Raw genomic sequence first — 24,272 nt, forward strand, 5'->3', positions numbered from 1 at the left:
GGGAACAACATTTGAAAGTTAGTGGTAGGGAAGAGAATAGTTTATTCTTTTGCCCATCTAGAAGTCTGAGTAGTAAGTAGAGTTGGCCTGGGTAGAGTGGGTGTAAAATCTGAGATTCTCCAATGAAAATAAAATTGTGGACAGAACTTCCCTAAGTCACCCACAGTTCTAGTCACATAACAAATCTGTGAGTAATTCCTTCTGGACTCCTGTGGCCTGTTAGTTTGTTGTAGTACAGGAAATTGCAAAACCTTACTTTTATATCATCCCCTCCTATCAAGCCTTCCCATTCTGTATAGAGCTGACAAAGTATTGAAAAATGGGTAAGAATAAATGAAAAAATAAACTTTTTTATTATTATAAATGTCAGTAAATAACAGTGTCCTGGACAAATTGTTAACTATCACTTTAGCTGTTGTTAAACAAGTTTTTGCATGAATAGTTTAAAAAATTTACATACGTCATATTCATGGATCTATTCTAGCAATAACTCAGTATCATTCTTTCATTTAAGTATTTATACTTGCATAGTACAGTGACTTTGATTCTGCATCAGCTCTGAAAGTAGTGATATTCCATATATTTGAAACAATACCAAACTGGTACTTCAAACAAGGGAATCAGGTGTATACAGTGAGAATAGATGTACCCATCGCAAGGAAAGCATTACATCTGCCATAAAATGTGGTCAGAGTAGATTAAAAAATTAATTGTGTTCCATACTTTTCAGCACTGACATTCCCTTAAGCAAGCCAAAGGTCTGGAATAAATAACTATTTCAAACCATATCTATCACAATATATGATTTGCTTTAAATTCTTCAAAATACTGATAGTATAAGATAAAATGACAAGTCAAACTTCAAAAGGTTCTAAAATCCTTGATTGATTAAATCCATGGAAAAAATGCATAGGAAGAAATTTACTCAGCTATGACAAAGAGCCATTAAATTATGTTTGTTACATGTCTTAATGAAGTTCATTAACACTTTATCTGTGAAAATATTTCTTCTTCTTGCTGAGGACCTCATACGTCCTCTCTTTCATTTTACAGCTCAACATTTGACACAAGATGCAAAATTAGAGCTACAAATACACAAATAATGAAGATCAACATTTCTATAAATGAAAGCTTGCAGATCATAACTTAATTGCGTTGAAGAATTAACCGAACAGGGACTTGGAAGAGAGTGCCACCATCATATTTAAAATGGTCAGTTTGGTTAAAAAACTCCATTTGACACATTGATTTAAGAAATGATATACCATCAGCCAGAGATCCCATGGCAGTTGAGAGAGGGAGGAAAAAGTGGAGGTGACAGCCAAATTAAATGTGTGAAATCACCCTGGCCCTCAGGCTTTTCCTTCGGGAGGCATTTCCTTCTTTTGGCCACTTTTGTAAGATTATAAATTTGTGTGACATAAATGGTAAAATCACTGATCTGTGATGGGACAGGCAGAGCCAGAAAATAACCTGCAGTGCATAAAAAATCAGCCCAGTGATTTTTAACTATTTTAGACATAATCAGTCTCCGAGACAGAGATTTGAAGATAACTACAAGCACATAATTATTTAGCTTTATTTTTGTGTGCAAATAAACAGTACAGGCATATATAGGTAACGTATGTTTGTAAGTGGTTAAATGTACAAGTATCTTACCCGCTACTCATACAATCTTCACAAGTACATACGTTATCCCAATTGCAGGCTGTATTTTTCATAATTTAAATAAAAGCAGTTTTCCCAATATCCATGCACTCATTGAATTCAGCTGAAGCAAGCATAGCTTAAACCTTGAAGAAATGTTATATTCTGGCAACAAATGTCTTGCTCAAAAAGTGACCTAGTACTTCACTAGCTGTACATACACTGATTGATCTCTGACATTATTCCAAGGTATACAAATGCAGTTAGGTCCATTTAACAAAAAAAAGGTAATAAGTAAGTATTACATCACTTACAGAGCTCTCAAAAGATAAGTTGGTTAAAATGGCATTTGGCTGTGCTGAAAGTGCATACAAACACCAAGGCTCTCAGCAATGAACTGCAATGCAGTCATTTCATGTTGGTTTGTATTGAGTGAGTTACTCAGGTTAAAACTGCATGACTGAAACTGCGTATTGAACCAGGGAAACATTATATTTAACCCCAGGCTAAATGGTGAAACTCTTTAAGAGCAAAGAGGGAACATGTACGTTAACAGTGTCCAATAGCTTGTATTCCTCAGTAAAGCTGCATGCAGGAAATCTGTGTAAGAGGAAAAACATTTGACATGGTGGTATTGTTCCCCCTGTTAGCACTGGCTTCAATAAGGTGGTTTGGGAACAACGTCATCCTCAGAAAAAGAGGGCAGCTGTGACCCACCTTAAATACTGGCTTATAATGGGAGCCTGCAACAGCGCAGAGGACTGAATACACTGCATTTCATTAATTGTTCAAATCTGTGCACACAGTTCCTGTCTTGTGACAAGCCCATGATACTCCATGTGATACAGATTTAGTCCAGTTCATAACAGAAAAAAATTACATTGCATACTCTCTCCACTGTCCCTTTTTTCCCCTCAGAAAAGAAAAACAAACTTAACCACCCTCTCCACCAATCCACATAATGTAGCTGCTTAGAATGGATAAGGATGTGCCTCGTAATTTTTCTCCCTCAAATAATTGTGTTTGGAAGGCAAGCAGAAAAAACACTGCAGGAGGAGTGCTTTAATAAGGTCATGGTAAGGGAACTGGACTGTACCAAAGGTGAACAGCATGCATGATGGCATTTGTATTTCTGGGTTCTCCTCCTGAAGAAATAAGACATTAATCCTACCACCCAGTTTTCACCTTGCTCCGGAATATTTAGTGCACATTTCAATGACTGCAGCTCTATTTCTAAATCTTTCTATCGCTGCTAAAGATTTATTACTACTATTAACTGTAAGTACAATGGATTCTCACTGTTACATCAATGAGATTCCTCACACTCAAAGGTCTGCTATGGTTTCATTAAGTATCCTTAACCTAGATGCATTTCTCGTGAATGCAGTAATTCTCAGACCCATATATAAGTACCTAACATTTTGACATCTGTGCTCTCTTCAATAAAAATTATACCACAGCCAAGAGTGCACATTAAAAAATTAGTATTTAATATCTTGAGTACTGAATATCAGTAACTGAGTATCTATCCCCTGAAGTCTAAAATAATTAAAAAAAAAAACTTCAACATGCTTTCCATAATAAAAATACAGATCTTCCCTGGAACTCTACAGGAGCACATCTACTAGCTGCACGTAACAGTAAAATACAGAGTAGCAGAGCCTGGTTTTCCTTTATTTTACATCACTTGTGGTCTCTTATGTCATGACACATCTGGTACCATGCTAACAGCTGGAATATAACAAGAAGACACTCACTCACTTTCTCCTACTGTATTCTATGCAGGAACACACAATAAATCTCACCTGTATCTAACGACCTATAATAGTATTTAACAATAAAAGAGAACAGTGCTATACATAGATGCTTACTTACAGCAGCAGGAAGGAGTTTTACTCATTGCTGTGTAAGGACAGGTTTGTGACAATCTATTAAAGTTCAGACCTTCTAATAAGTAAAGATGTGTCAAATATATGGTTAACTGTTCCTGTCTCCTGCATGGTAGTATATGGAGGAAGCATGCTGTCAAAACTAAGTATCATTGGAATTGAATAGATAAGAGACAACCATAATGCCTGAAGTAGATTTTGTTTTGAAATAAGGTCTTAAATGTCTGAATTTTAAGAAGAAAAGGAAAACAGAAAATCAGCTGCTCAGTATTATACTTCCTTAGTTTTCAGTCATTGAATTCTGGACTTGGCCCTGAAGATAGAATTTCAGTTAACCCACAACTGTAACATCAGCTAACATAAACGAGACTGGTTAAAAACAGCATTAATGAATTCACAAATAGGAGTAATCTTAATAGATCATTAAGATCAATATATTGAGTTTTCATGGCCTTTTTTTGAGCTTTAAGCAAACTTTTATTTACAATTGGCAAAAAGAAAAACCTTGTGATAAAATTTTTACTTAACCATCAATTAACAAAGACAAAATCTTTAGCTTCCATATTAAATCATAGTCCTCAAAAGAGATTAGCAATCCCAAGAAAGCTCCTCCTCCCCTGCAAATCACAACATCTGTAGGTATCTGGCCTACACAGAGAATTTATAGCTCCTTAATAGGTGGGAAAACAAAGGAATATCACAAGCACTGAATGTCCAAGAAAACTCAACATAAAATTTTGCTTAAGATCATTTTAGTTTGAACAACCACAACAAGAGAAATCTCTCTAAAAGGGAATTTTATTGCTTCAGCAACAAGTTACGTGAAGGAAACCTATCCAAGCATGAAAATGGGAAACCACAGTCTGAGAATAACAATTTAATTCCGGATTTGTCCATATATTTATGTCTGTAAGGATGTGTGCAAGGTATTTAGTGATGTAGTGAGGTGCCTAAGCACGTTGGAGAATTCCTCTAGGCATGTAGATGCCTGAATATTTACAAAATGGTCTTCTCAGACTCAGGTCCTGCAGTCCTTTATACCCTGACATTTTGTCGCATGCTCCCAGATTTCTGCCAGATCCAGAGAAAATCCATACAGGCTCAGGAGGAGAACAAATAACTCGAGCTATATGATCTCACCCAAACGAATTTAGACTCTAGTCTGTGTTTAAGCCAGCAAGCCTGTGTACAAGCCATGAGTTCAGAACACTCTTTCCTTTAAAGGTTTAGTCAAGTGTAACAACTGCAATATCTCTTTTAGTTATAGGAAGCTGGAAGTGTTGTACATTTACAGACAGTTATTTTTTAATTTATGGAATCAGAAAAACTTGAGTTGGGAGGAACCTTTGGAGACCTCTAGTCTGAACTCCTGCTAAAAGCAGGTTTACCTTCAGAGCTAGAGCACATTCCTCTGGGCCTTATTCAGTCAACTTTTTAAAATCTCTGAAAGATTCCACAGCTTCTCTATGCAATTTCTTCCAGTGGTTGACCACCTCACTGTGAACTTTCTTCTTTATACCAGAAGTTCCCTGGTTGCAACTTCCAACATCCTGTGTTCTTCTGAGAAAAATTTGATTCCACCTTCTCTATAGCCCTCCTCAATTACGTCACCAAATAGTACAGACAGATCCACTCTTAGACCTCTTTTCTTCAAGCTAAACAAGCCCAGTTCCTTTTGCTTCTTTTTGTATGCCATGTATTCCAGCCCTCTAACCACCTTGCTGGTCCTTTACTGGATTCGCCCTAATTTGTTAATCTCTTCTTTCAGGTGGCTCCACAACAGGACAGAGAATTCCACATGGGGCCTCACTAGTGTCGAGAAAGGAAAATAATCACTTCCCTCTACTTACTGGACACTCTTGCCAATGCAGCCCAGAATGCGGTTAGCCTTCATTGCTGCAATGCATTGCTGACCCATGTTCAACTTGTTTCCTACTAGGAGCCCTAGATCCTCTTCTGCAGAGCTGTTTTCTACCTAGCAGGTCAGTACCTAGCCTGTACCAGTGATTTGGGTCATTCCGTCCCAGGTGAAGTACTTGTATTTGTCATTGATAAATTTCATGGAAGGTATTTGTTGTTGAATAGAATGTTGTTGCAAAAGATCAGTGCAAAACCAGAATAAAATTAAGCAGAAAAGATCTGGCAAGCTAGTACTTTTTTAAACTGGGGGGGAGTGTGGTGTTTGGAATTCAGTATTCATCATCTGGTATTCTTAGCAGAGTTTATAAGCACTTCACACCAAACTATTGAGCCTCTGGGGAGCACTTTGTCACATGTAAGAGGAAGGACCATAACTGGGGAAGGTTATGGAGCAGATCATCTTGAGTGCCATCACATGGCACCTACAGGACAACCAGGGGATCAGGGCCAGTCATGGGCTTATGAAAGGCAGGTCCTGCTTGACTAACCTGTTCTCCTTCTATGACAAGATGTCCTGCTTAGTGGACAACGGAAAGGCTGTGGATGTTGTCTACCTAGACTTTAGTAAAGCCTTTGACACCATTTCCCACAGCATTCTCCTGGAGAAACTGGCTGCTCATGGCTTGGACAGGTGCACACTTTGCTGGGTAAAGAACTGGCTGGATGGCCGGGCCCAAAGAGTGGTGGTGAATGGAGTTTACTCCAGTTGGCGGCCGGTCACAAGTGGTGTCCCCCAGGGCTCAATACTGGGGCCAGTTCTGTTTAAAATCTTTATCAATGATGCAGATGAGGGGATTGAGTGCACCCTCAGTAAGTTTGCAGACAACACCAAAGTTGGGTGGGAGCGTTGATCTGCTTGAGGGGAGAAAGGGTCTACAGAAGTACAGACTGGATCGAAGGGCTGGGGCCAATTGTATGAGGTTCAACAAGGCTACGTGCCGGGTCCTGCACTTGGATCACAACAAATCCCTGCAACGCTACAGGCTTGGGGAAGAGTGGCTGGAAAGCTGCCTAGTGGAAAAGGATCTGGGGGTGTTGTTCAATAGCTAGCTGAACATGAGCCAGCAGTGTGCCCAGGTGGCCAAAAAGGCCAATAGCATCCTGGCTTCTATCAGAAATAGTGTGGCCAGCAGGACTAGGGAAGTGATCATCCCTTTGTACTCGGCACTGGTGAGGCTGCACCTCAAATACTGTGTTCAGTTTTGGGCCCCTCACTACGAGAAAGACATTGCAGTGCTGGAGTATGTGCAAAGAGGAGCAATGAAGCTGGTGAAGGGTCTGGAGAACAAGTCTTATGAGGAGCGGCTGAGGGAAATGGGGTTGTTTAGCCTGGAGAAAAGGAGGCTGAGGGGAGACCTTATCGCTCTCTGCAACTACCTGAAAGGAGGTTGTAGAGAGGTGGGGGTCGGTCTCTTCTCCCAGGTAACAAGTGATAGGACAAAGGGATATGGCCTGAATTTGCACCAGGGCAGGTTTAGATTGGACATTAGGAAAAATTTCTTCACCAAAAATTGACAACTGAAAGGGTTGTCAAGCATTGGAACAGGCTTCCCAGGGAAGTGGTTGAGTCACCATCCCTGGAGGTATTTAAAAGCCGTTTGGATGAGGTGCTTAGGGACATGGTTTAGTGGTGAACTGGCAGTGCTAGGTTAACAGTTGGATTTGATGATCTTAAAGGTCTTTTCCAACCTAAATGATTCTATGATTCTATTCTATGATTCTGTGACTGTCTGGATTAGAATTATGCTGGGTTTTGTTTAGTAGGTTTTAAGACAGAGTAGATGTAGGAAGCATTACATTAAACCAGCTAATATGCAAATTCGCAATCAATGCAGAATTGGTAGACACATGCCTGTTGTCCCAGTCTGAAAACTACTTCAGCCCAAAAGACCTAGTTAACGCCTCTGATACTATTCCTACAAATATTATACAAAATGTGACTATGATATTCTGATAATAGAGAAAACTATTACATCAAGGCATTATTTGACACTAAACATGGCGTTTCAGAAAGTTCTTTGATTTCCAAAGCAAGCTATTTGTTGCTATTAATATTCACAATACCTGTATTATCAGCCCAGTGATTTACCATGACACCTGAGTGTTTTAGACAGAAGAAACTGTCTGTATGGCTAATCAACTAAGAATATCTTTTACATATAAAGATTATTTCTGGTTTTGTTACTGTACTATCTATGAGCCCTTATCAAGGACTTGGGTAACACATTGCTTCACACAATGGTAAGTAACACAGGACAAAAAAAGGCTATTTATGCTCAAAAGATCATTCAGTCTAAACTTCATACACAGGATGATATATGGATTCGAAACAGACCAGGGACACTGTCAGGAAGCAATAAGGAACCATTGGCCTCTGGAAAGGATGGCAGTCAGAGCATATGAGTGGCTAACCAGTTGTCAGGTTTTGTTGGCATGAACCAAAAAAAAAGGTTTAAAGAAGATAATCACTTAATCCTGAGACCTTTATATGATTTTTTTTTCCTGGTGCTGAGGTGATAAAGTACAAAAAAGGGATGGAGGTTTCTGTCTGAAAAATGTGCCAACTGAGTTTACGAAGACTGGGCCAGTCAAACAGCAGTCAGCCTGTATCCACTGCTAGCAATGGTGACAACACTGCATCTGTCAAGAGTCTTGCACGTGAAAGTGAGCACTTACAGGTCCCATGGGGGAACCAGTGAGGAGATGGTCAGCAGTGGCATGGCATCCTGAACAGATATAGCTAGGAAAGGCTAGGTTTGCCTAGCTTAGGGTAAAGAATATTTCATTATTTCAGATGCAGAGATGCTGAGGAAAGAAAAGACCATAATTTAAATTTTATAGAAAAAAAAAATCTATGAAATTTAAGAACCATCTGCATGAGAAGACATAGAAACAAAGTTACGTAGAAAAGTACACCCAAATCAGAGCCCAGAGAATTAACTTAAATCAGTCCAGTTCTGAGCTGCATGTAAAACCAAAGGGATAAGATGCACGCAGGAAAAAAGTTAAAACAACATCTTCAGGACTCAGCCTACAACCTGTCTCATGAAGGTACAGCCCTGCCTCATTGGTGCCAGAACCCAAGAGGTCAGCGTGGATCCACATAGGTGCAGGAGTTCACAAGTACAGCCAAGTTATAGAGCAGGGTGAGAGGCCTTTCCCTTGTGCTTAGTGACACATCAATACAATCTTGGAAGAGTTTAAGCAAGTCAGCTTCCCTATTTTTAATAAAACAACTGCTTGGAGGTGAAAAAATATATTATTTTATTATTTAACTCAAAGGCATCGAGAAACCAGTTCATGATTTTGATCAGCGCTTTCATCATGTAACTTTATGGGCTCTGAAACGCTGCTGCTGATTAATTAAAAGTGACCTCAAGCTCATACAAGGGTCAACAGGGAGGGAATTTGGGAAATTTTCCTGGTGCAAGTAAATAAAACAAAAGCAACAGGGAGGCTCTATGAATATTGTCACATGCTTTTAGTTAGCTTATGTTCCCTAATAAGTTATCATGGCATGACGTATGAGAAATCAGTTTTTACACCTCAGTCAATGAGTGTTTTTTCAATGAAAAATTAACATGTTCTTAGTGTGCTTCTTAACAGCATAGAAAATTGCCTGGAAAATAAATATTGTATATGTGTACCAATTCCACCTCATAACTTCTAGCAGTGGTCCCATGACTTTAGCATTCTAACAACATTAAAGCCCTCTGGATTTCGGAATTATAATAATGAAAACAAATTATGCCTGTCTGGAAGACCCCAGTTAGGATGTAATTATGATGTGAAATCACAACAGCAAAGTAATAAAAATGCATGGCTGTGAGGGCCTAGTTATCATCATATAAAAATGCTTTCACTAAGCATTCACTGCCTGATGAATATTTTGTATCACTGGAATTATGGTTATGCTGTCTGCAAAGGCTGTATATCTGCACTGGCTATAAGCAATGTGTTCATCAGTGTACTGATGGATTGCAGTCTACAATATATTTCTATTAGCAATGGACAAGTAATACCATTTATGTGAACTTATTGATAAAACCACCATGTGTTGCCATGCCTTCGATACACAGTTGGAAAGAAACTGCTTTATCTCTGTTCTTTCCTGCTTTTGTATGTTAATCTTTTAGCATAGAATTATTTGTTCATTAATACCCCAACGCATAGGCTAGTGTTATAGTATTACAAAAGGAAGATACAGGGATACCCATTACAACCTCTGTATTTTAGGCATGAGAATACATTGCTTGTACACCTAAGCCTTCCAGAGCTGTTTCCTTAATTTTATCAGCAAGCGCCTTTTATATATGAACACACATATATATATATATCTATGAGGTATTTAACACCTTCTGTACTGAATTTTAATTAAACATTGACAGAGTCATTCCAATATATCTCAAGACCGCATCGTAAGTCTAGTGACATGGAAGTCCTCAACCCTCTTTTTGACATGTGTCACACCCTAACATGTGGCTGTAAATCCTCATGGCCACCTGCTACTGCAGGGACAATACTCCCCACTCCCAATTCCAGACACCTCCATAATGCTTACTGCAACTGTTTAAATTAAACACTATTTTTAGAAAATATAATGTATTTGCCCCCAAGTTTCAATTCTATATAGCAGGTGTAACAAAGAAAAAGCATTACAGCCATGTTCTCCACACTCATAACTTGACAATCAGAGAAGTCAGGAGTACTAAAGTGTTCAGAATGTCTTAATTATTAAAAGATCCATTTCCCAGTTTAACATTTAATGTAAATGGAAGGAACTGCACATGCGGATCGGTAAGCTACTGCATGTGTAAGCATCATGAAGCTCCCTCTTAATGTTGCATAACCTTGTTCTTTTCTTTAACCCCATACAAACTAATTGCAGAGAGATTTGGTGTCTACACTTATACTGTTATCGTCGTGGAGAACAAAGACAACTTTGACCATTCAATGTGTTGGGAGGGTGTGTGTGTGTTAAAAAAACCAAGGTTATCAGTAATTAAAAACTGGGGTTGAGATCCACTGTTTTCGTTCCAGCAATAGAAAGGATTTATAAAAATTGATTAGTAGAGTTTAAAGATGTCCTCAACTGCCAAGTACTGGGTAACAAAATCACATTGAAAGCAAGTTGGGCGTACACTGCTTTTATAAAATGTATTCTGTGTTATTATCTGCACTGACACAGTAACGTTTATCTAGAGATACCTTTTGGGGTTGTTTTCGTTTCTCTTCTTCCTCTCCACTTTTTGAATTACTTCTAGAGCTCCAAAATGGCTATAAATAGACATGTTTATGCACCTTTTTTCTGGAAGAAGTAGATCTGAAAACTCACAAGTCCAAGCATGACAAATATGATGTTTGTAAATTTGTGTAAACAAGCAGTACCAAACAGATTATATGCATGCAGCCTCTTTAACCATAAAAACTTAGATAATTTAATTTCTTTTATTAGAAATTTAATCAATGCATTGTAGAAACAGGCAGAGTAGTTAATTTCTAACAACAAAGGATCAAATGGCAAGGGATGCCTCAAAGGACCCAGCCATCTGAGAACTCAGCTCCTGTTTCCACTCATGATCCTCTGACACTGAGGGAGGCTTAGAGATGTAAATGAGGGTGAATACAGTCCACTTTACTGAAACCTATAGAGCCAAACTACTAATATCAATATGTCAGGAATCCACCTGTCATGGGCTTAATGGTCTACCAAGAAAGCTTCTATGTTATTTAAATAGCACAAATAGCCTTGTGCAATTTAGAATTCTGAATCTAATTTTAATGCAGTTAGTATCTTAGGGTCCTTCTAATTGATAGTGAGCAAAGGAATAAAATCAGGAAACTGAGCTAAGTTAAAATGAGACTGTTGCAACAGAATCATGCACTGTAAAGAGGCAGGGAACAGTACATCTGCTAGAAGACAAAGGTTCCTAAATATTTTATAAGAAGCCTTCCTTTTCTGTAATAGCCTGGGTCCTTCAGGCCCAAGCCCCTTATCTACACACATATATTCCATTTTCTGCCACGTCTCAAGCCCCCATGCTCCTTTCTTCCTTGGGGAACCATTTCTACACCCTTTCTCCATGGCCCTGCCCCATGAGAGTCTTGCTTTATCTGCTGTGCACGGGCATGCCCAGGGAGGGCACGCACAGACCTGCTTGCAGCGCTACTGCTCTCACCGAGTCACGCAAGGCTGGCTCAGCCTGCCTATTTGCTGCACCACGGGAGGGAAGAGGCAAAAGGATGAGACACAGCCCATTCCCATCAACTGAACAGACACAAAAAGCATACCCCAGGCTCATCTTCAGCCATTTGTCCTGCTGCCTTCTGTCCCCCCGACTCAAAATAAACATTATACTTTTTGGATGGCTAGAGAACAGTCATTGGGATAAAAGGAGTAACAGACGAAAGGAGGGAAAAGGCTAGACAGCATTTTCCGTGGATTTCCTGCATTTCCCAGATTGCATTCCACCTCACCCTTGGGAAGGCTCCCATGCAGTATGACAACGTTGCTGGACAATTGTATCATCTACTCTTTATTACACCTGTATAAATCCAGCAAAGCCCCCATATTCTGACTGTGGTTGGTTTTTTTTTAAAATTAGTTCATCTGGATGTCCACTCTTGTATACGAGAACAAAATGTATCCCTCTCAAGTTTTACTGTGCAGTCTTCCACCTTAGCGATTTCTTTATGCTTACTGACTGAAAAAGAAAACAATTATCTAAAAAATAAAATTATAATCTTCATTAAATCCATATTAGCTGTTAATGCACTTTGTGGCTTGCTTATTTATATTCAATACAAACATATTTTTATATAAGCTTTGGTGTTGACAAATACATATTTAGGTGTACTGTAAGCAACACTTGTAATAGGACAAAAACAGAGCAAAGACTTTACTCACCAAGCCATCCTGATCCAGAATTGGGTATACACATATCTGTTTCAGCACTGGGCAACACAAATCCAACTACAAAAACTTCAACCCCGTCAGCCATTAGGGCCATTCCCAACACAAAGAAGAGGGCCCACTGGAAACGACCATGGCCACATTCTTGTATTATCAGTTCGTACTGCTGTGCTAGCTCTTCTTCATCAGCTTTTCTCTCTGTTTCCAGTTCATGACGATCCTTATATTCATCACGCATAGGCTGACCTAAGGCCATCATGCCATCCTTGCCCTGCCCCATGTTGGGGATTCCCTGATACTCCCCTTCATAAATTTCATCATCTTCATCATGCCCTTCAGTTGCTTCACTTGATCCTTCATCATCATTAGCTTCTACACCATAATTTCCTCCTTGGACATAGTAATCATCGTCATCTTCCTCATCCTGGAATCGGTTGTAGGACCTCTGTGTGTAGCCATCCTGAGCTTTGTCAACAGCTTTATTCACTTTTTTCACCGCTTGCCTCTTCACCTCTTTGGCAATATCTTTTGCCCCTTTCACTAATGAAGTCCTATCTTTGTATGTTTCCTCCATCTTGTATCAAAGAAGGATTGCCGTTATGCTGCAGAGGGACCTGCTGAATACTGCTTAGAATATCTATTGCGTGTTGGACATCAGTAGAAAAAGCCCAGGTACATGTGAAGCTGTAATATTCAACCTGCAAAACATGAGAGAAAAAAGTTTATACTTTGCTCCTTTTTAGTTGCTTCTTCACACTGATATCGTACCAATCTTCATTTAAGGACTGGACACCACAGTTCAGGGCTTCAAATATACAAACCTGGATTTTCTTCAGAGATGCAAATATCCCAGGTTATGTGGAAAATACCCTGAAGAGAAACTTAATATTGACAGCAGTTTTCAGAATGACATTTCTTACACTCTAGTCTTTCAATGGATACCAGGTTTTATTCTGAAAGAAAACAAGCAATTCCATGCACCATACATCATATTGACTCTGTCTGCAGTGTCCTTCCCCATTTGAATGCCCCGCTATGTAATAAAAGGCTACAAATGTTAGCTTTTCTCTCAATGAGTTACCATGAAATATCTGTCCTCTGTCCAGCCTCCCACTTACACAAATCTTGTAGGGAGTCAATATTCCTGAGACCTGTACCAGTCTCTCAAAACTGACTGAACTTGGCCAATGCATTCACAGTGCATCCACGCTGACTCTTAGCAATATGTAGTCCCACCCCAAAAAAATCAGCGCAAGGAGCTGAGTGGACGGGAGTGATGGCACTTTCACACTTTGGAGATTTCCAATACCTAAATCATAGAGAGACACATCCCTCTCTCTCCTGTCCATAGTGACAGTAGAGGTAGCCTGGAGCAACTGTGTAGCATCAGCTAATTCGCCCCACAGTGTGTTAGTCTGGCATGAGCTCACGCCAATCTAGCTGCATGAAAGCACCAAGACATTTTGTCCCAGTCCCCCTCCCTGGTCCCCTGCTGTACCTTTCCATCTCTTCCTTTATGCAGCCCCAGGATCATAAATGCAGACACAATGAGTCAAGAGCAGCTTGCTTATTTGACTGGAGACTAACCATTCCCTTCTTTTCTGGGAAGTTTTCAGGCATATCATCAAGGCAATTTGCTCATCACACATCTGCATGATCTCTAGGGGTAGTAGAAAGAAACAGCAGCAGCGTGCAAGCAGAGGGAGGGAGGAAATGCAGGATCCTTCTTTGGCAACATTCCATAGTTAGAGCAGCTGAAATAAATTGCAGAACTGTACCATTATTCATGTGTCTAAAACTAAGGCAGGGTGAATCTGGGCACTGCAACTGGATTGCAGAAGCCTCACCTCTGGGAGAGAGCAAGCTAAAATTTCTGTAGCGGTGGTTCTGAGAATACACCACCTGCTTCCAGCTTGGGGAAAATGTTATTTTTAACCACAATAATTTTAATGATCTATTTTCCAGCATAACCTCAGAAAAAGCTGCAGAAGCACAACTAAGGAGGCAGTGAGATGCAACGTAGGAGTGAGAATAAACAGCTGGAAATTTCTGAAGCAAATCCTGTTCCCCTTGCTAAAGTAGTGTGAACTGTCCCCCAAGCTTCATGGGAGATGATCACGGTAGTGCTTTGAGAAGCTGTCCTCTACTTATTCGGTTGTAAACACTGTCCCCAGAAGTACATTCCAGACATCAATTTTAAGACTGATACTATTTTGAAGGATAGGAAGAATTACAGGCTGCATTAGATAAACTAAGGACATGATGTACCTCTGATAAAAGAAAACCAACTGTAAAAATCACACAGATATGCAAGTAATAAGACATAAGAAACTAAAAGAGATTTCCCTAGCTTTTTTTATAATTACTATAGAAATTGACCTATAGTGGAAACCATCTTTCAATCCCTCCCTCTAGATTAATTTCATATACTCTGAATGTTTCTCAAAGAAATCAGATGTGATGGCACTATTCAACTATTCAATGCAAACTGAAGCATTTACTGGAAGAGAAATGCAGCCTTAAAAAGCCAGTATGTAATATATATGACAGAAAACTGTAGCCTGATTTTAGGTACATGATGATCCTTCATCACTTAGGTCATCCTGGTGAATCTTTTATGCTAAGGCAGTTTCTCTAATTACAGCTTTTCAGTTTTCAAGGCACTCCTTAGAAGTTATTTGTGTACTGAATTAGGCATCTGATCCTTACTGTTACCTGAGTGTGACTACAGTATCTACTAGCTGTTATTGAACATGCAATGCATAAAAATATTCACTGCGTCTGCTGCAGACTTCTACAAATACTTTCAAGAACTTCATGAACTCCTAACAGGCACTCTTCTGAGGGCTAATGATTATAAAGTGTTCCTAGATTTTGACAATTTTAGATTATTTTAGGGTGTGTGTGCACCCTATTTAACCTAAACTCTGAATTCCTCTGATTCTTAGATTACTGTTTGGTTTGGTTTGGTTCCCCCCCCCCCCGCCCCCACTGAGTACAGTCTTCTTTTAAGGATTTTTAGTTGTCAAATTACATTTTACTGCAGGGTATGTCTATGGAGGGGAGACAGCAGGAGTTTAGGAGTACTGAATGAACATAAAGTCTAAATGCCAACACTGTCAAAACTGTGCTTTGCACTCCTATAGTACGCCTACCACATGAATTCAGCAGACTCTAAAACCACAAATTTGCAAAAGCAACTGAGCTTACACTATAGTTTATGATAGGCCAGGTAGGTCAATAAGGAATTACACTTGTTCAAACACATTAACAGCATAACTCTGCCAGCAAAAACCTGCACATAGACAAAGTCAAATTTCTGAAAGATGTACTGAGTATGAAATCAGAAATTTCTCTTTATCTTGCCTAAGTTTCCAAGCAGCACACCTAATTTGAACACCAGTCTTTTAAAAAACTTTGCTTTCTCAATGAACTGAAATCCCTGCCTTAAGGGTGATAAGTACAAAGAGGAATTATTTACAGCCTATGCATGATAGGTCCCCACCCTTTTAATTATGTTGGACTGATTGACTACAAGTAAGCAATCTGAAAGTCTAAAAGTGGGGATTAATGACTACCTGAGTAGCATAAAGCAGCAAAAGCACAGATGAGAGTCTAGCCATATATGCGTGTTTGTGCGAGCTGTCTTACCCAACGAGACTGCTCACTTTCACTAAACTAAACACCACATTCCTATTCACTTCCTTTAATTAAAAAAAAAATTCCCAGGAAAACAGTGATTTCACCTGAAATAAAAATACTATTTCAAGAAATACCTACAAAATTTTTTTCCAAAACACTCAAAGATGCATGCACAAAAAAATCCAAATTATTTGTTTGCTCTAATGTTTATTATTTTCCATTCTATTATATTCACAAATTTCAGTATCGTTACCACTTTGTACATACTGTGTTACATCTCAAGTAAAGGTCAGACATTACAAACTAAATCAGTGAGGTCCCATGAAGATGTAGATCTATGAGATGTCAGAAAACCCATTCCCACAAAGACTTACATCTTTGCTTAACATAAGCCATGAGAAGAATCACTGAGGACTAATGACACATCATATTAACTATATGCATATCTTCAGATAATAAATTTTTCAGAATAGACCTAGAAGTCACACTCAAATGGAGCTACGGCATTTCAGATACACTTGAGGACCTAGTATAGCATCTTTCCTGCTTTTCTTTTGAATCTGTAATTCCTTTCCAAAGAAAAATAAAATACTGAAAAACATTTCTTATTTAAGTTGAGGCTTTTTTAAATGCACATTTTACCCAACATTTTGATTCTGGTTTGATTTCTGTTTTTCTACCTTAATTTTTTATTATCAATGACCTTTGCATGGATACAAGTGTTTTGTTTCTTCTATCTGTTGCTCCAAATTAGTCTCCATCTGAAGATACAATCTTCTGTTAGATCCTAACTACTTCCAATTATACTACTTCGATGTGTCAAATGATTTTATTTCCAGGTGATATATAGGCATCTGAACTATGTAAACTCACAAACAGAAGATGCTTTTTTCTTGCATGTGCTCTCAGTTATAAAAAAAAGGATAAGAAAAAATAGAAAAGTATTATGCATTGCTGTGTCATGACAAAGAACAATGGTATTCAAATCTTACTAAAGTTCTCCAACAATTTTTACATGGTACAGTTCAAATAACATAAAGGATGCAATCCTACAAGTTGCCACAGACCTGAGCCACATGCAGAGGTACAACCCATCCTCAAATTTACTGGGATACCAGTAAACTTCTTCCCCATCTCTTCATGCACAGAACTGTTCTAGAAGATCTGTTCTTTTACTGTTCCATGGTAGTACTTACTTCAGTATGCCCTGATAAAAAATAGATACTTTAATAAGAGGTATTTATTTATAGTGGTATTATATATATTTATTTATAGAAGTATTTATTTATTTGTAATAAATAAGAGCTGGCACAAGGCTGGTGAGAGTGCGATTTTTTGGGGGTAATGTTAGTAGATTAAAAGATAAGCTTCTATAGTCTAAGCAAATTTTCTTTCTCTCATGTTGAGAGTCACACACCCAGGCTGCAACTCTTCTCTCTCGGGCTGCAGTTGCCAAAGCTGTATAAATCACTGGAAGGGTGCAGTGCCACCAACAGTGGCAGTCCCCAACCCTCTCCCAGCTTGTGTGGCATTCTCACCACTTGTCCTGTATCAGCACTTCCCACTATTCATCCTCAGTGCAGCCACAAAAGACGTACCCAAGATGAGCCTGGGAATTCGCTACTCTAGTACGCATCAACGATCACGAGCTCAGCAGAGACAGGGGTTTCATGGTACACTGCAATCTCTCCCTTCCCATTTTATTCCTTTCCTTCCTCATTAAACCAGCAGAGATAACTGTTTCTCTCTCTGCACTGTATGCTTTACCTACCCAGCTTCTCTTAAACTATTTAACTAATTTACCCATTAGAATAAAACCAGAGGAATTGCTTTTAACTTGTTTTAGCTTGAAATTTGATAAACTTTATCAGAAAAAAAAGGGGGGGGGACGACACATTTCTGCCTGAAAGCATGTTCATTTTTTCTGTGTACATCAGCCATTAACAAAAAATACTATTTTTAACTGCCTCTTAGGGCCTTAAAGTAGCACCAAACCCAAATAACTCTACTAATTATTTTCTCACAGTGCTTTTGATCACAGGCCTAATTCTTCCTCACTTACAGCTGGATATATAAGCACAGAAACAGGATCTGCAAAAGCTTTGCTTAAAGTAGTACAAATCCAAAAAGCCAATGGCACAATGAATCAGACCAAACACATATGTAAGACCAAAAATGAAATCTCTGTCCAGTGAAAATCAGGAAATCTCTACCAAATCATCTGTGATAAAAATTCAGTAATATTGTAAAAATGAATTCTCCTTTAACCAAGGGAGCCGGAGTAGAAAATGATACGTGTAAAGTTAGGAGGTGGGCCATTCTTCACTTTACACTTGCACTACATTACTCCTCCCTGCATTACTTCTATACTTTAAATAGCTTTCAAAGAATATCCTGAAGGAGGGTGCCACAATGCTGATAGGTTTTATGAGCACCACCATTTTTTGAACAGTGACATAGATATGTCTAATTCAGCTGGCCATCATTAAATACACTCAGGCTTCTAAACCCCTCTGATCCACAGTTCCACCTAAGGTCACAGTCACAATTGAGGATTCATCTGTGGTCCACTCTCTCTTATTAAGGTCTTTTCATGCTTTCTTTTGACCTACAATTTATTACTGACAGCAAAGGAAGATGCTATCTACTCTCTGGTTGTAATACTTACAAACCCATCCAATTCCTTAGAAATAGATTCAGCTCAATGCCCCCCCAACAGTAGGACTACACAGTGTTACGAAACTGAAATAGTTGTATCTATTAATTAAATTATAGCAGCAAAACTGTAAAGACTCTACAGTGGAGTGATCCTTTCCTTTGAATCTTTTTAATCAAAAGCTTACTTTTCTAGGAAAAGGTGATTGAACAAAAAATAGGACATACTTAGAAATTTCTTCTTATCTTTTACACAGTAAACTAATAACAGCCAATATCAGATACAAAGAAAATAACTTTACTAGTAAGTTTCTTTAAAATCTATTGCTAATTTCTTGCTTTGCCTTATTGTACTTGAATAGCAGAGTTTTAATTGCTTATGTTGGTTTTGCAATCAGTCTGATCACTATCTTACTACTCGAAGATGCTACTTGTTTTTACATGGCAAACACTGAAAAATTCATTCTCATTAAAGGCAAGGCAGGACCATTGGAATGCTCTTCCAACCTCGTGGTTTTAATTTGCACTTTGAACACTCTTCCCTGCTTCCTGTGGACCTCTTAAATGAGCATTTCCAGGATCTGTGTTGAGTAGTGGTTACTAAAACGCATCAACTTGTTCAATAAGTATTGACAAGAACCAAGCAAGGAGAAATTTCAGCCAGACTGGGTGACATAAACTAAGCCTTTTCAGTGAAAGTTAATGAGATTGCATACTGTACCCACACTACGTGCAATGACTACCCAAATCTTGGGGAAGTTGAAAGGTCATTATTTTCAAAACTTTCATTTTAACCAAATGTATTTAAACATATTTCTGCACTTTTCAGACTGCCATAGTAAAAGAAAACTGTATTTCCCATTGGAGCCAAGAGCTATCCCCCTTCTCATACCTACTTCTCCTGAAAATTCACTTTCTTCATCAGGGTGTGTGCATCCAATATGTTTTTTACTTTTCAGTTGTCAGAATCACAGTGAAAACAATTGTCCTGCATTTCAATAGTGAGGGAATATCACAAAGCTGGTGGACAAGCAAGTTTTCATTGCTCAACACTGCCAATCAAAAAAAGCCCTACCAAAATCACACCAACCAGCACTTTCTTCCTTGTACCTGCCATGGTCATGTTTGCTGCTGCACAGAAAGCAGACAAGAGTCTCCTCTGAAAGTAAAGGCCCACCAGCTGTCAAGAATAGCTCAAGGTTGAAAGAAGACAGAAAAATAATTCCCCTTACAATGGAGAAGACAGACAGAAAACCTGGGGATAGATATCTAGAAAGATGTATTTTAAAAGTACTGAGACTGAACTGAAATTCTAAGAACAACAGCCAAGGAGTCCTACCCTGGAAGAAAAATAATAAAATAACGCAATGTAGAAAGTCTCCAGGGAATAAAATCTGCAAATGCAACAGGACGAGCCTCAACCACTCAAGTAGCCATTTCTGGAATTACTCTGCACAAATCTGTGATGCGCAGGGGCTATGGAACAGGAACCGTACAAATACTAGACTGACAGATGCCACAGAACAGCACCGGAGCTTAGGGAAAACACAGGAAGGTTGAAGGGCATCTTGTAGGCCAAGCTGTATTACAAGCTGGAATTAAGCGCTTTTCCTTTCTTCCTGCAATAAAATAGGCAAGCATTCTTTACATTTCAGGAGGAAATACAGGGTCACAGTCTCAGCTCCCACTGGGAAAAACTTTCTGAAAAGAATCAGCTTTCCGTGCTGCTGGCTTTCTGCTGGGGCACATCATCCCTGCGCCTGAGAATTAGAGTCCCAAGACTCTTCTCAGTTCTGAGCTAATATGGTCTGCCAACTCCCTCCTTCTCTGCTGCTGGTTTATATTGGCCTCCTCATGGGGATTCAGCTGTTGCGGACAATAAACCTTGGTAAGAGAGTAGTGGTTTCTTGGAATAATGTTAAAAGATACTTTAACATCGTGGTTTTTAACCCACGCTGCTTTCCAGGCATTTTGCTATTCCCTCAAAGCATATATTCTTCCTTTTTTATCTTTAACACTTGTTACTTCTTATTGTTTGTAACAGGATATGAAAAGTTGGAAAACAAAATCCTTTTTTAGAATTCCATAGGTCTCATTTCCTAAATATTTTATTTTGCTACATTTTCAACACGGCAACAGCTGAACTTGCTACTTCAATTTTATTTCTCTCTTTCACAAGTTCGACATCAGACCGATGCCAGTTTTGAGAATGCCAAGCACTTATGTTAACCTGTTCCTCTTTCAGTGAAAGATGTTTGCATTGTCTCTCCCGACCAAAAAAAGTGACAAACTATATATAGTGCTTTCCATGACTGAAAGACCACTTCCTCTTTGGCATTCAACCAGCATCCTTGCCAAAATATCTTGTGAAAATAGATAAATAATAAAAACAAGAATGACCTCCTAAGCTTTTCTGGTGAGGGACTGCTTCAGCTCTGGGAATCTGAGAAGAAACTGAGCATTCATCAATTTGACCTAAATAATGAGGGGAAAAAAGGAATAATTCCAGGTTTATAGGAAAATGAAATGATCCTGGTGGAGAACATGAAATACATCAGTGAGTCTAGCTAAAAAAAAAAAAGAAAAAAAATTTTACATATATATGTATAGATATGTATATCTCTATTTATATATACTTATAACTAATATATACTACTATATATAATTAAATGCTTCACTATAAACAAATCATTAGTAACAACTAACTTTGGATGGGAAGAATTCACAAGTTCAATCAAAACAGAAACACCTGTGCTTGGTGGCTGTATTGGGTTTGCATGGCGAAGTTCTGGTAGTGGGGGACTGCAGGGATGGCTTCTGTGAGAAGCTCCTAGAAGCTTCCTCCATGTCTGATAGAGCCAATGCCAGCCGGCTCCAAGATGGTCCCGCTGCTGGCCACCTGCAGATACCCACCTGCAGCCCACAGAGGACCCCGTGCCAGGGCAGGTGGATGCGCCTGAAGGAGGCTGTGACCCCAGGGAGATCCCACACTGGAGGAGGCTCCTGGCAGGACCTGGGACCCTGTGAAGAGAGGAGCCCACGCTGGAGCAGGTTTGCTGGCAGGACTTGTGACCCCACAGGGGACCCACACTGGCCAGTCAAGGGAGGATGGGGATGACAGTCCATCTACACCAGAGGTGTCACCCAGGTCAGAAGAATGCACCTCTTGTATTAACACCACCTCCACAAGGAAGAGAAGACGGGTTATAGTTGTGGGTGACTCCCTTCTGAGGGGAACCGAGGGTCCAATATGCCGGATGGACCCTCCTCTTAGGGAAGTCTGCTGCCTTCCTGGGGCCCAAGTGAAGGATATCACTAGGATACTCCCTAGCCTGGTACAGCCCTCGGACTATTACCCCCTACTGCTCTTCCATGTGGGGGGCAATGAAGCTGCAACACGAAGTCCTAGGACAATCAAAAGAGACTTCAGGGCCTTGGGACGGCTAGTAAGGGACTCCAGAGCACAGGTTATTTTCTCCTCTCTCCTTCCAGTTGTGGGCAGCGACACTAGAAGGAACAGAGGTACCCGATCTATCAACTCATGGCTCCGTGGCTGGTGTCATTGCTACAATTTTGTTTTTTTTGATAACGGGATGGCCTACACAGCACCAGGTTTGCTGGCGTTAGATGGGATTCATCTTTCTCAAAGGGGAAAGAGAATCTTTGCTCAGGAGCTTGCAGGGCTCGTCAACAGAGCTTTAAACCAGACTCGAATGGGGAGGGGAGTAATATCAGGCTTGCCCATGAGAAGCTGAGGGACAACGTGCCACTGTTAGAGGGAGCGGGTGCCATTGAGGGCACTCAGCCTGTGTCTCTGAGATGTGCAGGGTACACTGGTGCACAGCTGAAGTCAAACAGAGTTGAGCTAGGGGATACTGAGGCAATAGGAGCCAAGAGGGAAACGCCAGTGAAACACCTCAAAGCACAAAAGGGGTGTTCCTCTATGAAGGAGACACGGACGACAGCCCAGCTGAAGTGCCTCTACACCAACGGAGGCAGCATGGGCAACAAGCAGGAGGAGTTGGAAGCCATTGTACATCAGGAAAACTATGGTATGGTTGCCATTACAGAAACATAGTGGGATGACTCGCACAACTGGAGTGCGGCGATGGATGGCTATAAACTCTTCAGGAGGGATAGGCAAGGCAGGAGAAGCAGTGGGGTAGCCCTCTATGTTAGGGAGTGTCTGCATAGTTTAGAGCTTAATGATGGTGATGATAGGGTGGAGTGTCTATGGGTAAGAATCAGGGGGAAGGCCAATAAGGCAGATATTGTGGTGGGAGTCTGTTACAGACCACCCAACCAGGATGAGGAGGCAGATGAACTATTCTATAAGCAGCTGGGAGAAGCCTCACGATCACTAGCCCTTGTTCTTGTGTGGGACTTCAATCTACCAGGTGTCTGCTGGAAATACAATATAGCAGAGAGGAAACAGTCTAGGAGGTTCCTGGAGTGTGTGGCAGATAACTTCCTGACACAGCTGGTGAGTGAGCCAACGAGGGAAGGTGCCCCATTGGACCTCTTGTTCATGAACAGAGAAGGACTTGTGAGCCATGTGATGGTTGGAGGCCATCTTGGGCAGAGTGATCATGAAATGATAGAGTTTTTGATTCTTGGAGAAGCGGGGAGGGGAGTCAGCAAAACTGCCACCTTAGACTTCCAGAGGGCAGACTTTGGCCTGTTTAGGAGACTGGTCAACAGAGTCCCCTGGGAGGCAGCCCTAAAGGGCAAAGGAGTCCAGGAAGGCTGGACATTCTTTCAGGAGGAAGTCCTAAAGGCACAAGAGCAGGCTGTCCCCAGGTGCCGAAAGACGAGCTGGCAGGGAAGAAGACCGCCCTGGCTGAATAGAGAGCTTTGGCTAGAACTCAGGAAAAAGAGGAGAGTCTACGACGTATGGAAGAAGGGGCAGGCAACTCAGGAGGACTACAAAGGTGTAGTGAGGTTGTGCAGGGAGAAAATTAGAAGGGCTAAAGCCGAGCTAGAACTCAATCTGGCTACTGCCATAAAAGACAACAAAAAATACTTCTTCAAATACATTAGCAGCAAAAGGAGAGGTAAGGAGAATCTCCAGCCCCTCGTAGATGGGGGAGGGAACACAGTGACCAAGGATGAGGAAAAGGCTGAGGTACTTAATGCCTTCTTTGCCTCAGTCTTTAATAGCAGGGACAATTGTTCTCAGGGCACCCAGCCCCCAGAGTTGGAAGATAGGGATGGGGACCAGAATGGAGCCCCCATAATCCACGGGGAAATGGTTAGTGACCTGCTGCACCACTTAGACACTCACAGGTCTATGGGGCCTGATGAGATCCACCCGAGAGTACTGAAGGAACTGGCAGAAGTGCTCACCAAGCCCCTTTCCATCATTTATCAGCAGTCCTGGCTAACTGGGGAGGTCCCAGTTGACTGGAAATTAGCAAATGTGACGCCCATCTTCAAGAAGGGCCGGAAGGAGGACCCAGGGAACTACAGGCCTGTCAGCCTGACCTCGGTGCTGGGGAAGCTGATGGAGCAGATCATCCTGAGTGCCATCACACGGCATGTAGAGGGTAACCAAGGGATCAAGCCCAGCCAGCATGGGTTTAGGAAAGGCAGGTCCTGCTTCACCA

The 24,272-nt window shown here is 40.4% G+C and overlaps 1 protein-coding gene across 1 annotated transcript in view; it reads right to left on the reverse strand.

Moving 5' to 3' along the window:
* The window catches only part of SV2C (synaptic vesicle glycoprotein 2C), an 82,394-nt gene extending 69,451 nt beyond the window's left edge, over nucleotides 1-12,943 (reverse strand). The window contains exon 1 of the mRNA XM_072859405.1: nucleotides 12,364-12,943. Within this exon, the coding sequence (XP_072715506.1) occupies nucleotides 12,364-12,943 (580 nt within the window). The remainder of the gene's footprint in view (nucleotides 1-12,363) is intronic.
* Nucleotides 12,944-24,272: the final 11,329 nt, after the last annotated feature.

Source organism: Ciconia boyciana, chromosome 4 (assembly GCF_034638445.1).
Source record: "Ciconia boyciana chromosome 4, ASM3463844v1, whole genome shotgun sequence".
Lineage (NCBI taxonomy): Eukaryota > Metazoa > Chordata > Aves > Ciconiiformes > Ciconiidae > Ciconia > Ciconia boyciana.